Source organism: Plectropomus leopardus, chromosome 14 (assembly GCF_026936395.1).
Source record: "Plectropomus leopardus strain MGB_pleo_1.0 chromosome 14, ASM2693639v1, whole genome shotgun sequence".
Classification (NCBI taxonomy): Eukaryota; Metazoa; Chordata; class Actinopteri; order Perciformes; family Serranidae; genus Plectropomus; species Plectropomus leopardus.
The window spans coordinates 8,895,132-8,912,663 of NC_142189.1; the positions used below are offsets into that span (position 1 = coordinate 8,895,132).

The 17,532-nt window shown below is 38.8% G+C and overlaps 2 protein-coding genes across 5 annotated transcripts in view; both read left to right on the plus strand.

Moving 5' to 3' along the window:
* Nucleotides 1-10,598, plus strand: part of rps6ka5 (ribosomal protein S6 kinase A5) — a 30,242-nt gene extending 19,644 nt beyond the window's left edge. The window contains exons 15-17 of the mRNA XM_042500819.2: nucleotides 966-1,125; nucleotides 2,016-2,179; nucleotides 2,894-10,598. Coding sequence (XP_042356753.1) covers nucleotides 966-1,125; nucleotides 2,016-2,179; nucleotides 2,894-3,187 — 618 coding nt within the window. The 3' untranslated portion in view covers nucleotides 3,188-10,598. The remainder of the gene's footprint in view (nucleotides 1-965; nucleotides 1,126-2,015; nucleotides 2,180-2,893) is intronic.
* Nucleotides 10,599-13,425: 2,827 nt separating this feature from the next.
* Nucleotides 13,426-17,532, plus strand: part of LOC121953229 (uncharacterized) — a 55,542-nt gene continuing 51,435 nt past the window's right edge. For all 4 annotated transcript variants that reach the window (XM_088087452.1, XM_088087450.1, XM_088087451.1 and 1 more), the window contains exon 1: nucleotides 13,426-15,493. The gene's annotated coding sequence lies outside the window, so the exon portion shown is untranslated. The remainder of the gene's footprint in view (nucleotides 15,494-17,532) is intronic.

A 17,532-nucleotide genomic window follows, 5' to 3' on the forward strand; every position in this document is an offset into this window, starting at 1 on the left:
GGGGGTTTATGCATTTGAATAGGCACATGCATGTATGCATGTGTGTGCATGTTCTGTTTAATCTTATTTGCATGATATTCATCTTCCTCTCTTGTTCAGCGCTGCAACCTTCAGCATCCTGTGGTGAGCTGACACAGTTTTAACGCTCACCACAGAGTGAAGAGCAACCAGCCCGGCTCTCAGAGCTGGTTAAGGCTACGCTGATATGAAACGTTGCTTCCCGGTAGCGGAAATGTCATCCTAATTCAACCTTTTTCTGTGCAGAGGAGGAAAATTAAAAGAAGAGGTAGAGAGGAGAAGGAGATGGCACACGGGGGGGGCGGAGAGTTGGGAGAGAGATTTCTATACTCGGCCAGTCATCCGTACAGAGTCTAGGCTCTCTGTGCAAGTGTTGTTTTGCACCGACGCCCCCTGGGGGGTTATGGGAGTAGTGTGCCTCATGGAGCTTTGATGAAATGGCTACTGACAAGCTGTGTGCACAATGCCCTGGAAGCAAAGTGAGCAGACTCAGAGTGGGAGGGAGAGAGAAAAGCAGAGATCAGGATAGATCCTCCACTGCCAAAAGGGCTGTTCCCAACTACTGTCATTCTAATGAGAAATCTGAGGGCAGACGTAAGCAGGCCAAGGTGAGAGTATCCTGTTCATTCAGCCGAGCACACAGCGCTCTTCTGTTTAGTGCTGGTTCAACCACGGTCAACAACATGCAACATAAAAGTGGAATAATGTGGACAGTCGTGATCGGTCAAGAGCTCTTTTAAAGCATGTTGTTATTTCAACAGCAGATATGTTTTAACACTAACTTCCCCAGTTCATCTTAGGCAGCATGATTAACAAAAACAAACATTTCCTGTGCTGCACTGACAGGAAAAAAAAAGTTTATTTTCTATATATACAGTGTAGATATTTAAGCCTGAAACTCGATTCATAGTGTTTTGACAACACATTGTTTTTCTCTCTGTTTGCAGTACACCATGCTGTCCGGTCAGGTGCCTTTTCAGTGTCAGGAGAAGAGCCTGACCCACACCAGTGCTGAGGAAATTATGAAGAAAATCAAACAAGGAGATTTCTCTTTTGAAGGTGAGGCCTGGAGGAATGTGTCCCAGCAGGCCAAGGACCTGATACAAGGTAAGGAAGGAACTGGTGGCTTGTTTTCAACCACTAGCTGCATGACCTTAACCTCTTGTCAGTGGAGTGATTTTGATAAATATATAGCAGTGTGTATACCATGCTCTGCTAAACTGTCAAGAGGAGGAGTTAAAAAATATCTTATTTACATCTAAAAAACCAACACAATGCAGAGGTCGAGTAGTTTGCTCATGTTAGCGGGATAACATTCAACAAGATGCAGTCCAACAGATTTTGTTCTTTTTAGATTTAAAAGTTAAAAGTTCAGTGGGCAAAAACGCCTTTTTCTATATGGCTGCAATTGAACAGAATAAACTTTCAGCGTCTCTGAAACTGACAGAAGCAGAAAGACATTGTAAGCAAGTTCTGAAGAAATGGTTAGTAAGTAGTCTGTCATTATAGGGACCATGCAAAAACTAATTCAGTGTTGTCCTTTTATGTCTCTTTTATTTCTGTATGTGATCATGGACATTGTATTTCTGCTTGTCGGTCTTGCCAGACCTGACATCTCGCCTTCTCAGATGATCACAATGAAAATGAACCTGTGGCTTTATTTTGTAATTTAATCCTCTACAGTTGTAGGTGTATGTGATAATTCTAAACAGCATTAGAAAACACTATGAACTTTAGTTGTTGTCTATAGAGTTGGCGTCTGTTTGAAAATACCTGTTTTTGAGTGACAGCATGTCCAAAAATATTGAATCTTTTCAAAGTTTGGATATTATCTACCATTTTTGTTACCCATTTGTTTACATTTGGATTCCAACTTTGAACTTTTCACCCACAGTGACTGAGCTACCTGAAGAGGAAATCACTTCCTCTATGCGGCTCACCTCCTAACTCGTTTATTTTGAACGCTAAAGGTAATTATCTGCGTCTTGTTCCCGCAGAGCTGCTGACGGTCGACCCAAACAAGAGGATTAAGATGTGCGGCCTGCGTTACAATGCCTGGCTGCAGGACGACAGCCAGCTGTCCTCCAACCCGCTCATGACCCCGGACATTCTCGGCTCCTCCACTGCCTCCGTCCACACTTACGTCAAAGCTACCTTTAATGTAAGAAGTGACCTGCAGTGCATGCTTGTTTTTAGATTTAGGTCAGTAATTCTCTGGGTCAGGAAAACATTAACGGAGACACCAACCATGTCAACACACTCAGCTGCTGTGACATTTTGTAATGGTATGTAGAGATATAGGTGATATGCTGTGGCTAAAGCCAGCTGAAAAACAAGGTCATGCTCATAAGATCAAAGTCAAATCTACCAGCTAATCAATGTGAACACACCACCAACTGGACAGGGGTGGGAAACTTGCAGGTACGTTACAGTGTGTTTGTCTGTCAAAGTGATAGGTGGCTTTCAGTTTTTTCAGTCATTGTTAAAAGAATTCAGTCACTGGTGGAAAATATTCGATTAGTATGATCTCTGGTTGCAGCCATAGTAAAAACAGTTGTTGTTGATCAGTATTTCACGCCTGAAAATTGATTTTTTTATTGATGAAAACACATTCGATAACATATTTTGTTGCAAGTAGTTCAACACACTGCAGAAAAGATGAGGGAAATGCAGGTATGCACTGATCTGATGCGCTGAATTGGCATCAGCCCTTTTTAAGCACCACTTAAAGATTAGTGCTCGGTATCAGCAGATTCCCTGAAGTTGAGGAATGGGGATGAGTACCAGGAGACAAGGAGCTGGATCAGTACTTCCCTTTGAAAATGAGAGAGAAAACCTAATAAGTGCCTCACCAATCCCCCTCTTTTTGTCGCAGGCATTTAACAAATGTAAGCGGGAAGGTTTCCGCCTGCAGACGGTGGACAAAGCGCCGCTCGCCAAGAGGAGGAAGATGAAAAAGACAAGTACCAGCACAGAGACCCGCAGCAGTTCCAGTGAGAGTACCCATTCCTCATCCTCCTCCTCCCAGTCTCAGGAGAAGAATTTTCCAGAGGGCAACACCAAGCCGCAGCCCTCCAACAGCACGCCCGTCAACACACCCGGGGCCCTGGGAACGGACTCTGAGCACCAACCAGCGCATCCAGCCTTTCACTTCTCAGAAGGACAGTGAGACAGCGAGAGGAAAAAGGGAGATTCAGACAGTTTCGTGACCTGCGGGATGGCTCGGACCAGTGTAGAGACGGCTCTCTTCTTTTTCTCTCCGTCCCGGGCAGCTCTCTGCCTCTGGCTCAATTGCATGGACGTCCGCACGTCTCCAAAACCAAGCATGCAGCAGGAGCAGCAACCGTCACCTCAATATCAATCAATCATCACTAGCAATAGCCGATCCCTTCTCTTTTTTTCTCACTTGCACACACACAGACTGTGTCAATCAGGGACTGGACCAGGAAGAAGTTGTCACCAGTGTCCAAAATGAAAAGGGCTGCTCTACCGCCCCAGGTCCAGAAAGACAGCGGAGAGACATCTTCAGTCTCGTCATAAGATCGCAGCTCTCTCTCTCTCTCTCTCTCTCTCTCTCTGTCCGCTCCATTTACCTGTCTTTGTCCAGAGGTTTTAAAGGGAAAGTCGCAGTGTTTACATCACGGATGCTTTTTATCTTATTGTCAAAGGGAGAGAAGAAAAGTAACGAAATGTGGGTCCACTTCTCTTTTCTGGGAAGTCTCTGCAAGATGGAGCAGGCTATTTATATGTGAATTTTACAGACTGAGATTTATTTATGATAAGCTATATTGTTAACTTATTTATGGTTCAGACTGATCTGAAAAGAAATAATGGATACAGTGAGTCTTTAAAAAATAGACATTTTGTGTGTGTGTGTGTGTGTGTGTGTGTGTGTGTGTGTGTGTTATCCTATCAGCTGAAAAGACTGTTTCTATGTCGTCAGATGGTTGTTCATTCATCTTTGTAATCATCAAAAGAGGTTATTGAGACACAGATACGTACACATTGTAAGACTGTTATAGGCAAGAAGAGATTAACACCATTAGCTAATTGTTAATGGTCGTCAAAGTTATGTGACCAATAGTCCTTTGGACTTGGAGAATAATTTATGGAGGCTGGTGAATTTTAGGAACTGCAGCTGTGTCCAGTGGTCAAAAAATCCTTGTTTATGGGAATAAAATAAGCGTTAAAGTGTAAACATCTTTTTATAGGAACAACCAAATGTGGATGTCATACGTTTAGCCAAATATGTGTTTTTTTGTTGTGCGGGGAGCACTGCTTCCCGAGGGGATGTGACCGTACAAGAAGAGCTATATTTAGACGCATTTTTGCCTCCGATGTGGGAGTACTTCAAGACTCGCTGCTGTTCCACACAATCTGATCCTTCCAGTCAGTATTTAGCCCAGCAGTTGATTTGCCTTGTGTGGTACAGACTTAATTGTCTCATTATCACTATGACCAATTGGACTGAGCAGAACGCCCCAAACGGAAAATTGTGATCAGCTTAGTGTGAGGTGAATGCGTTAAGGAGTTTTCTGAAGATGCCAAAGGGCAGCTTCCTTTTCAGATGAGATGAAGTGATTTGATAATGTGCCAAAATGCAATTAAATCAGGTAATAGACAGGTTTGAGTCTATAAGTTAAGAGGTGGTGATACATGTGGACATTTTAATGCAATAGACAGGGTTCCCACTGAAAAACCTGGAAAAGAAGGTAAATGTAATTAAACAACTGCATTTTCCTAAAGAAAAGTCATTGGATTTTTAACCCTTTGAAACTTGAGCAAATGAGATCAATTTCTTTAAAAAGGGAAAAAGGAAATGAGCAAATCATTAGAAAAAAAAATGCCCCAAAATTTGCAACAGATAAGTAAAAAGTGCAAAAACATTAGCAAAAATGATGGAAAATTACCTGTAAAAAGTGCTTAAAAAGTAATAATTCTGTAACATAATTTTAAAGATATAATCATGAAAATTTTCTAAATGGTAATAATGGTAATAACTTTTTCAACATAATTTACTAAAACTACAGAATCCTTGCAATTTGCAGGACATTTCTTGTTAAGTTTCTCATTGACTTTTTTCTCTGTTTTCAAAAGAAATCAAACCAATTTGCTCAGAGCTCAAAATACCTGTGAGAGGCATCTGAATGCAGTACAAGAAAAGCAACGTGTATAGTGTGAAATATGTTTGAAAAAAACGCCACGCAAGTTCGGCAAGAAAGAAAAACTATCATGGGTCCTTGAAAATTCATGGAAAACCTTTTGAAATCTTCTCCATGAAAATGTGTGGGACCTAAGACCTTGAAAGTTAGAGACCTTCAGTCAATTGGGATGACTTCAAGTCGAGTAATCGTTTTCTTTCTGTTCAGTGTTTTGGTCCCCAGATTTTGCTGCAGAGTGAGTGCTCTTGACTTTCATGCTACTCTGTGCAGCTGCAGATACGTAGGCAGCGGCACAGAGGAAGAGAGAGACTGCAGCATGAGGTGAAAAAGTGGTGAATTTACAGCTATCAACAAGTTAAAACATACAGTCTCTGGCTTTTGTTTGATAAAGTGTCGGCAAAACATGTTGTTGCACATTTATAACCTGTTGTTAGCACCGTTCGTTTGTCTACTATATTAAGTTAATGCTGCAGTGACACTGAATGTCCCACAGAGCCTGTTTACTGTGAGACTGTAAAACTTTGTATGGGAAACAAAACTAATTGTAAGATATTCGTATTGAACAGTCAAATCCAATTTGACTGACGTATTTCTCAGCCTGAGTGGGAACCCTGAATATACTGCAACAAAAAAGTTGCCCCTTGTGTCACCACCCAAAGATTACTGCGAAACATGTTCCCTTTACGAGACGTCTCTGAGGACAAACCTCAAACACTTTATTTTTGACGCTGTCCCTTGCTCTATTTCCCATGTTGTACTGCATGACTGAAATGGTGATCTTTGCACTGTGTGACAGCTCTCACTTTGACGCAGATATCTGGCTAGTATTAGGTCCCCAGTGCATGATTTAAACTGAAACATCAACCTCTTGTTTTCTTTGTTTTTATGGCACTTGATTTAACGTGAGTTTGTTTACTTGCACATTTGAATATCCTCGATACATTTTGAGACTTTGAAGTTTTACTGTTTGTGGTGTTTGGACGTAAACACCAAAAAAGAAAACCCTTTTAACAATAGCCTGAATATTGTACTTTGTCCCGATGTTACAATGCTGGTGTTAGCCAGGATAGTTAGGCGAGTAAGTGCTCTGTTAATTGTTTTTTTGCAAGTATGTGTTAGTCTGTAGTTGTAATACTGTATTCTGTTGATATGTACAGGGGTATTTGTGTTTGGTGTGTTGAAGCTGCCTCGAAGCAGTTTCTTCCTGCTCAGTCAGGAGACAAATTCTTAGTTGGACGACTGTGTGCATTTAAACACACTCCCTCATCTTCTTCCATTTTAATGCACTCTGAATCTGAACCAAAGCATTAACTTCAAGGTAGCTGCTCTAAGCTGCATGAGATCTTTCCTTTCATGCAAATATGCAAAGAAATGCTTCATATATATCACTGTTTTTGTTTTATTTGTCCAGCTGGTGAAATGTGTTCGATGTTTTTAGCTCAGATCATTTTGTAACAGTGTGTTTCTTCAGATCCTTTATGGGATCTATGATATCCGTATCCAGCCCATTATCATGCTTAAAACTATGCATCTCTTTTCGCTTTTGCCATTTCATAAAGACCTTGCCAAATGGGTCCAGACATTATGTTTAAAAGGGCGTAATATGATGTACACATACTGTACTTTTGCTCTCAGCATTAGGCTCAGTAGGAATGGTGAAGTAGAATCCGTCGCTCATATGAAAAGCTGGAATCCTTGGAGCTGAACACTACAAAGCTCTCATCTAACTTAGTTCGCATGAGTTCCCCGTTGCTGCCTCATTAAGCCTCTTTTCTTTTGTTTGGGTATATTAATAGCTCAAGTGGAGGAAGAGGAAAAGTGTCCTATATCGAGCTCCCCTCTGGGAGCCAGGCTCTATTAGCTGATGTGCTGCAGCTCTGTTTGTTCCAAAGAAAATACCGTACTCCACACGCTGCCTCTGTGGGACCCAGCTCACTTCTCTTTGTAGGGAAAATAACAGAGTATCACAGGAAAGGGTTGGTTTAGTAGCAGCGTCTCTCGGGGGCAGATTTTTAAAACTAGGTTTCCCCCCCTTTGATGAACGACTTGTTCAGTGTGCCACTATGAGGAGGAGACGAGGAAGGGAGGGAGGCCAGTTTTGATTTGACGTCCTTTTGTCTTTGATACATTTTTGTTCGTTGGTTCCCTGGAAATTCGACTAAAGTTCCTTTGTGTGCTTCCTCTTTTTGTTTCTCTCTGAGTTAATGTTGAAAGCACGCCGCCTGATAAGCTAAACATTTGCACCTTTCTGCAGCATTAGTGAGAGGGCTGATCGTTTGAACCGGTTTGCATAAACCAGTGACTGCTGTTGTGCATTTAATAGTCGAAGGATTGGACTTTGGATCATCCTGTGTGCTTCTGTCAGTGGAGTCGAGTGTGTGTGTGCTAAAGACATAAAAAAGTGACATCCTGCTCTGAAAGCACAGCCTTTGATTGAGGTGCTTTTGTCTATGTGTTGTCTGTGAAAGTGATCACTCCAGATGTTGTGATTAGAGTGGTTTTATTCGGGTCAACTTTTAACTTGGATCTTGTGGAGCTGTCCGCGGTGCTGAAGTGACCAAACGTCTGCTGGTGCTGCAGAAACACGCGGCTCTCCACAATGATCCGTAATAACGTGATCCTTTTAAGCAGTAATTTCCAATTAGGAGTTCTTGTGCCCTGAGTGTTACTTGTGCAGTCGCCAGTGGAACCTGGATGATTTTAGGAGCTAGAAATGATTGCTTAGGAGGAAAACAAACACACAAAGAGGAGTAAAATTGTAACAGGGCTGATTTTAATGGGGAACACTACTGATTAATGCGTCAAAGTGAGTTTCAGGGTTTTAGGGAGGTAATAAGGTAAAGATAAATTGCTTTAAGTGATGTCACTTTGGCACTTCAGCGTCTTTTGGGGCTAAAGACGGTTCCCTGTAGAACACTTGGTGCAAAGCAACGCTCAGCGCAGTGCAACTGTGATTGCCTGTTTCAGACCATCTCTGTTGTCACTTTTACGGCCAGCTCCCGTGTTGTGTAAGTGGCTAATGTACTTGCGCCCAGCTGCGCACCCAGTGGTGTGAAGGTTGTGAAATGAGTTCAGGCGTACTCTTGGCATATTTCTAACACAGTATCACGCCGTCAAGCACAGTATTTGTCTGTTATTTAAAGGGCACATTGTTAAGATAGTAAGTCGCTCCTACAATGGCAGGTTCACGATGAGCTTACACTCCTCTTGTTACACACACACAGGCGTGCTGACGGGTTGCGAGAGGGTAAAATAAAGCATCATTAACAAGGAAAATATTAACATTCTCAAAAATGTGAACATTGCAGAGCAGAGCTTCCTTTAGGCTCAAGAGCAGTGTAACTTCACTGATTATTTCAGAAGCTAAACGTTAAACTCTGTTTCCTTTGTCAAGTTTCTAACCAGAGTTTTTAGTTTTGCTGCTTAAATGTCCCACGGTATTTGCTGTAGTGACATCACTGCTCTCACTGCAGCAGAAAACTGCTCGCTCGTCCAGTTTGTTGAGTAAATAGCAACGCAGCAGGTGCAGATACAGACGGCTTTTAAAAGGAATGGGAGATGACAGTGATTGGTTGAATACATGTTACGCCCAAAACACACCTTTGATTGGTTGAGACACTAAATATCATCCCTTTGCCTCTTGCACCTTACTTTGTGCTCAGCTTATGCATCACTGCAGCTGCGCTGTGCACTTTAGACCAGGAGCTTTAGATCGTTTAAATACGGCCGCGTAAGTTTAAAAATATAACCACTGATGGTGGGGGGTTAAAAAAGTGAGCTTACCAGAGCAGAAATTATATTCAATTTTGTATAATTAACATTGTAAAGTGTAAACAGTGCTTTTAAGTGTAATCATCCAGGTTTATATAAACTTAAATATATACAGATATGATGTGGGGTTTAAGAGACAGTTTCACTCAAATTTCAAAAACAAACAATAATATACTGTCAACAGTTTTCATTTCTGTGGTAATTTCAATGGGAAAAAAATCACAGTGTGGTGTGTTGATTACCCAAAATAACTGGGACATTGTCTCTGGAAATAGAAATGACAGTTTTTAAATCAAATGTTTGATGCTAGGAGCATCATAAACACCCAAATCTCAAACCCTGACCACATAAAACCAAAGCTGGGTACAAGTCATAAAAAAAATAATGTTTTATCTGCTCAAAGACTCTTAAGCAGCAACATGAGTGTTTTGGATTTATTTGGTTTTAGTGTGATGCTTTTATGATGGAAACTGATTCTTTAGCGTACACAAGTTATAAGAGATGACATCCAGCGCTTAAGCTAACCTGCCACTTCAGGCATCATCATCATCATCATCATCATCATCATCATCATCATCATCATCATCATCATCATCATCTTTGTCACCATCATGCATGTGCTACTGCTTCGATTCCTGTCAGTAATTCTCAATTTTCATTCATTCTTGTCATGTCCGTGTCATATCGTCACTGAAGCGTGTCAAAAAGTACTGTAGCAGTGATTCCCTTTGAGATTGGTCAATATTAAACTGTTTTAAAAAAACACGCAATCAAGCTTTAAAGGCAAAACTTTGCACTTGTATGTTATTTTAATCATGCTATTGATTTGTTTTTGTACAAAAAAAAGAAAAATGTCCTCTCTGATTTTGTGCAGGTTCAGATGTTCAGCTTCTCCATCCGTCTGTTTCTGAAACGATACTATGATATAAACCTCAACACCGAATAGTACTTTTACTGCAAGGATACACCATGTGCATACCTGCTTTTTTAGGGCACTGTGAACATCATCATTCAGGTCTTTAGGCACATCGTTGATAATATGAGGAAAATTTGCTTCAATAAATGCTTTACTTAGTGGCTGAATACATCTGTACATCTAATAACCTGTCATGACGAGTCTTTTAATAGATCTTTGGCTTCGTTGTATTTTCGAGTGTATTACTGAAGATATTTTGTGATACCAGGATTTGTGTGTACAAATTGTCAAAAGGACAATAAATGTACGATGTCCTGTTCATTTACTGAGCTTAACTTATAAATTAGGTACTTTTTTACATTAAAAAAAGGTATTTAAATGGATGTTAGGAGACGAGGAGACTTTATTTCGGGAGGCGGCCTGTAGATGTCAGTGTTTAATAAAGAACCACTCAGAGAACAGTTTCCTGCAGCATGAACTCCAGTCAGCCTTTATTCATAGATGAGTCAAATATGAGATTGTGTTAAAAATACGCTTCATAACTACAATATTTTTCATGTTGTCTAGCAGGACTAGAGATTTATGTCTATGTACCGGGTCGATTAAATGCATATTTATAACCAAATTCAGATTTGTGTCTTTAAAAAAGTGAACTGTAAGTACTGTACATGTCCAGTTATATTATTTTTGTGCTCTGATTAAAATAGTTACATGCATTGGACCTGACGAAAGGTTTCCGGTCTCTTTTAAAAAGGTAATTTTAAGATGCACCAAACATACTGGGGTATAGCTGAGTGAGCATTGGTGATATGGGTGATAGGGGGGTTATTGATTGAGTGTAAAATAATGATTAATGAGCGTTGTTTGTGTTTAGTGACACACCTGTTTAAAAAAAATGTTCATTTTAGAAGTTAAGGGCTTTATAGGTCTTTAAATTATTTTAGAAAATATGGAAAAGTTTGCCACATGTTGCAATTTTTTAAAAAAAGATCAAACACCGTAGAACTTCAAATAATAGCCCTTGCTATTATTTGCTTAAATCATTGAACTTGACGGGCGTCTGTACGGGACGGATGTTTGATGCCTTTCACGTAAAACTGTTGCTCAGCAAAGACAGGAAATATTGTTTATTTAAACCTCTTTTTAGTGTCTCTCTTGTTCACTCTGTTGGTAAAACTTCTTCTTTGGCGCTCACAGTTTCAGTAAAATAAACTGAATGATTAACTTGTAGAGAATTGTACCAAGCCAACCATGTGTGTAGCATATCCATATATATAAAAATGTAAAAAAAAATAAATGTATATAACTGATGTTATCTCCAGCTGGTTGCCAACAACCCACTTTCATACATCCAAAATAAATCTGTTAAAATGAACTGCATGGCAACCAGACCGTGCCTCTAATTGAGACAGGCCTTTATTTGTCGAAACCGTTTTGTGGTATCACAAATCTTCGTCACTAGCGCTGCAGCCAGTGATAATTTTTCATTATCAGTAATTTACCGATAAATTGCTTGATCTGCATTCACCAGAGAATTGTGAGTTGTAGTGAAAAATGATGTTAGCAGAACCTTTAAAGGTAAACTATGCAGGATTGTCAGTTACTGAAAGTAAACGCCAAACCCAGATTTACTCTTGTGTGGCGTTTCTCCTCGCTATATTTGCGGGTCTCTTGGATTCCTGCCGGTCAAAAGCACAAAAACATTACATCAAAGAACACTTGTGATTAGCTGCAAGCAAAACCACACAAATAGTCACTGTTTTCTTGATCTGGGTACAAAAAGGTTCAAATGCACGTATCGTTACTGATATTAATTTGTGGAAAACCAGCATGTATTTTTTATTCTTTGTTTTTTTAAGGATCCCCATCAGCTGCCACTGAAGTAACAGCTACTCTTTCTGGGGTCCAAATGCAACAACACAAAAACAAGACATGACACATATTAAAAGTCTCAATAAGAATTTGTTCATAAGAAGTAATAGCCAAGTAAAAAAACGTAACATTACAACGACTTGCATCAGACATACAACACACAAAAAGTCACATATAAAGAGTCTAAATTTGATATATTCACATCGGAGAAACTAAAACTAGTGAATGTCTGCTAAAAATAAATATTGAAAAGATGATTTATTATTAAAATAGCTGCCAATAACTTTTCTGTGAATTGATTCATAGACTAACTGTTGCAGCTCTTTTCTCCACAGAGCAGATACGAGCGTGTCGTCGCTGCACTTTACAAAACTGACAATAGAGGACGCTCTTTGGCTGTCAGTCAGCAGGGCTGCTCTGGTCAGATCCGCTCTGGTCAGATCCGCTCTGCGGAGAAAGGTTCACATCAACAAAACTTTAGTTTTTGATGTTGAGCAGTTTAGCACAGAATTAAAAATCCACTCGAGTTTCTGGGTAAAAAAAAAGATTATAATCCCAAATTAAACCAATATTTTATTACAGGAGAGTGTCTGAATAAATGCAGCTAAAAGGTCAAAGGTCAATGTGTGCACAGTTGCTTAAAAAAGTATCCTGCCTGAGTTTCTGTTGCTTCACTACAATCTATAAATGTGCAAAATATGTTGCAAATATGTCACTTTCTGAAACCTGAGCAGTTTGGTTTGATTTCTTTCAAAAATGAGGAGAAGCCACTGAGCAAGAAGAAATGACCCAAATATTAGCAAGAAATTAGTTTGAAAAAAAGAAAGTAATCAAATAAACAAACAAACAAGACCTGGAAAAAGTGCTTGAAAATGTTACGTAGTTTAATGTTATGTAATTATATAAAATTACGTAAATTCTATAAGTATTTATGACAATTGATTGATGAGGTTTTTCTTTTCTTTTTTCCCTCATGAACTAGAGGTCACCCCAAGTAATTTTTTTAATCTACTAATTTCTTGCAATTTGTGGATTATGTTTTTTTTTTTACCAGGTTGCTCATTGCTTTTTCCCCATTTTCTTTTAAAGAAATTGCACCAATTTGCAAAGGGTTCAAAAGTTTAAATGTTGTGAGAGGTATCTGAAAGCCGCACAAGAAAAGTGATGCTGCTCCAAGTTTAAAAGGGTGAAATTTATTACATTTTACTGAGTTGTTTTCCTTTGTTTTTTTAAGGAGATGAAATGCATCAAAGACAAATATATTTAGGTATTCATGTTTTGTTTTGTTTGGAGGGTTTTAAGTGACGCTTTTGCCTATTTTGTGATTTATGTCTGTTTTTGCCATCTTCAAATCTGACATCACTTCAACAAGTCAGCAGCAGATCGTGTCTTCGAGTGTACGGTGTCTTCCGCAGGATACAATCAGCTGAATATTTTTTTTCTTTTGCAGTATATTTAAAAAGCAAAGGTTTCTGTATGCATGGCTTTCAATCCACTTAATGTGGTTTCACCCCGCTATACACAGCAATACAGACGGTGCACTCAGAGCACTTTCGCCCGGCTAATTTTGCAGTGTGGATATCACTGGATGTTCAGCAGGAGAAACTCATTATGCAGTGTGTGTGTGTGTGTGTGTGTGTGTGTGTGTGTGTGTGTGTGTGTGTGTGTGTGTGTGTGTGTGTGTGTGTGTGTGTGTGTGTGTGTGTGTTTGTGTTCATGATATCTATTTTCTTTGAAATCCCTCTGCACTAAAATATTATCCATTACTACACAATGTGTTGTATACTGTGGTCAAGATGGAAGGTCTGCACTCTAAAATCCATCATTGAGAGTTTTTTTTAAAGAAGATCGTGAACTAATACAATCAAGACAAACAAAAATACACCAAGACAGACTCGCATTTTATAATTCTTTTACCACAGACTCGAAAGAAGTATAAAATGTGGTCAGCTGTTCTTTTCTTGTCCTTAAACACATAGTAGACTCTAATTTTTACCTACAAATGTGGAGTGATTGCTGATACAGAGACAAAACATTTTGAGGAAGACAATGTGAACCTTTGTTGTGCCGTGAGGCGTAATTCTGCCTATTTATGCAAAACCCTTTTTTGTTCACCTTCAAAGCTCTCTGTGAACAACCTGAAATTATTTTTGCTTATTGTTCATGTCAACATGTGCTGCTGTCAATCATAATTCCACAAGACTCCCCCCATCTGTCAGTGAAATTTTTGTTTTTATGACCAACTGATTTAGTATTGACATTATTTATGATTATGGCTCTCAAAAAGTGTAAATGTGACATGGAGAAGAAACTTCGACAATCATGGGCGGATTATGAAATAACGGGCCCCTGGGCACAGATATGCAAAAGGCCCCACCACCTCTCCTACACAGGTGCAAGACACATAGACTTTACGCTGGTTTTGTGTCTCTTTGTAGTCTTTTTTTCCTAATTTTATGTCTCTCTTGTCATATCTCTAAGGTAATATTAATTATTTTTTTGATTATTTTGTGTTTTGTTGTGTTTTTTTCTGTCGTTTTGTGGTCATTTGTGTTTTATTTCAGGTCATTTTGTGTCTTTTTTACTCATTTTATGTCTCTATGCTCATTTTATGTTGCTTTGTAGTTATTGTGTATCTTATGAAGGTAATTTTATATTTTGTTTTGGTTATTTTGTGTCGCTTCAAAGTCATTTAGTGTGTCCTTGTGGTTGTTTTGTGTCTCTGTGTTGCTGTTTTGCCCTTTTTTTGTTATTTAATGTCTAATGTGTATTTTTGTGTCTCTGTTAATTTTGTGTCTTTTTTTTGTTTTACTAATTTTGTGTTTCTTTCGGTCATTTTATGTTGCTTTGTAGTAAGTTTGTGGCTCCCTGTGGTTGTCTTTTTTGTCTGTTTGTGGTTGTTTTGTCTCTCTGTGCTCATTTTAGGTCTTTTTTTTAAACCCATTTTGGTTTTGTGTTGTTTTGTAGTTATTTGGGTCTCTCTGGGGTAACTTTATGTGTCTTTTGGTCATTTTATGTTGCTTTATTGTCGTTTCAAACAGCACTTATACTTACTACAGACTGAAAGATCTAAAATATGTTAAATGAAGTTGAAACAGGGTAGAAGTAACCATCAACATTTACTCTCATTATTGTCACAAAGTGTTGGACTTTTTTCTAAAATCACAAGCAAAATCATTAATTTTAGTTTTGCTTAAGTAATTTTCAGTCATTATACCATTAATTTTATTATTTTATTAATTTATTATTATTTATTTTGTGTACTGTGATACATTTAATAAAAACAACAACAACAACAATAGTGATGTTGTTGTTGTTGTTATTGTTGTTGGCATCAGAGTAAAAACACGTCACATATGGTTAATGTGTGAGCGAAACTTCAGTAGAAACCTCAGTTTCTGCGGCCGCAGGAGGACGCAGCACCGGAAAGCTGAAGTTGGTTAAGTTTTACGCTCACCTGACCGGAAGTGACGTATTTCAAATGTTTACTGCCGGGGTCTGTCTTACCTGCGTGCGACAGTCTGTGAACAGTAGAAAAAGTTTCAACAATGCGATAATATAAGCAACAACATAATTATGGTTTACCGTAAAGATTGACAGTGTTGTATTAAAAGGGCCGAGTCTGTCAAAATAATCAATGATGTAATGCAACAACGGCGAGCACGCGACAATAAAACAAAGTTTGTGTAAACGAGGACCGAAGTCAATGTTGTGTTGGACTCACGAGACGGGCCAAATGACGTCAGAAAAACGGGTGAGTACTACATACTTACTGATGGATGTAACTTTTATATGTATATATAAATGTGCATATATTGAAATATGTGTGTGTCGAGTTCATATAATATTGAACGTTACCGGTTAAGCCGAGTCTCGGCTGGTTTGAATTGGCGGCAGTAAGAGATGTTGGTGATCAGTATGAGTTACTCTTATAGCGCCAATACTGAACTGTTTCATGTTTATTATCCAAAGCTTTTTGATAAACAAGCTCAACTTTGTGCCCTTTTATGCACTCAAGCAGTGATACTCAACGTATGGCCCACGGGTCAAACAGTGGCCCCCCTCAACTGTTTTCTAATTTACAGTAAAAATAAAGTGATTAGCACTGGGAATTGTTTTTGTACTGTTAATATAAAGGTGTCAGAGAGCATAAAACAGCATGAAAATAGAGCTTGTTTATTAAAAACAGTGCCAGTGGAAGAATGTCCTCAAATCCCAGGAATTTCCTAAAATCCTGAAAGCGTCCTATAATCCTAAAAATGTCCTTAAGTCTTTTGAAATGTCCTAAAATCTAAGAAATGTACTAAAATCCTAAAAAAAACCCTTCTGAAGTCCTACAAACGTCATAAAATCCTAGATTTGTCCTCAAATTCTAGAAGGAAATGTCCCAAAATCCGAGAAATGTTCTAAAATCCTAGAAATGTCTTGAAATTTAAATTAAAAAAAAAAAAAAAATCCCAAATTTTCATCAAATATTTTATTTGAATTCATTTTTTACACAAGTCATTTTTTCTATTGGCTACTTAAGAACACAGCAAAATGGAAGAAAATCAGATATCACAATATTTTTAACCAAATATTTTTGATTTTCAAAATGTAGGATTGACTCTTTGTGCTTTCACAAAATATTTACACAGTATGATTTTTGATAAATAATCAGTAATATGTATATAATTACTAAGTGTGTGAAGGTTCAGAAAGTTCAGAAAATTACATTTCTTTACTATAATACAGCCTTTAAAACCATGAAAGATATCTCATATCATGATATCAATATAATATTGATATCATTGCCCAACCAGAGGATACTTACACTTGTGTAAAAATGATTTAAAGTGACGGCACTTCTTCTGTTTGAGTAAAATATTACAGTAGTCTTTCTCTCCCTGGTTGTAGTCGTAGGTCTCTGCAGTTCTTTCACATCAAATTTAGAAAAAAACATTTCTTTGTCACTTTGAGTCGAGGAGACACTTTCAGTTTAATATTTGTTGCTCATACCTTCTTACCATGTTTTTTAATAAAATATAGCCAAAATGCCCAGGTCTCAAAGGGTTAAAAAACAGCTTGACTGTATTTCCATCTTTGCTGAGCAAGTTTTGTGTGAAACGAGTATCTGCCTGTCCCAAATGTAAGCCTGATGAGTTCATCGATTTAAACAAATATTAGCCCGGGGCTGTTCGCTGCAGGTTTACGGTGAACTGAAAACAATAATAAATGCTATAATGAAGTGCCAAATATTCGTAATTCAGATGCCAGATGTGAAATAAACAAACACAGTCGTGAGGACGTTTCCTGCGGTTGGGGATTTGAGGAATGAATCTGTAATGGGACGGGACGTGCTGGTGGAGTTTGAGCTCTGAGCCCTGGTTTGAATGTGTGTGTGGTGATGGTCTATACTTGCCGGGACTCTTGACACCGCTTTAGTCCTGCAGATGTTTTGAACCAGGTCTGATGGTGATTTTTGGCTCGCAGGTTCAGATTAGTGCTGTGGGATAAGTTTATGGTAAACCAGCAGGAAGTGAATGTAAGCCGGAGCAGTGTTCCCTAAAGCATGGCTCTGTGTGTGTGTGTGTGTGTGTGTGTGTGTGTGTGTGTGTGTGTGTGTGTGTGTGTGTGTGTGTGTGTGTGTGTTACAGAGGGTAGGGTTTAGGACTGTAGAGGGGTGAAGTGGCTCCGATCCTTGGGAGTGGAACGCATTTCCTTTTGTTGCCCTCCAATTTTTGACTGGTCTGCCCCAGCACATGAGCATGATGGGGCTGTTTCTATTATCCAGCTTCCCAGAGACCCCCCCTC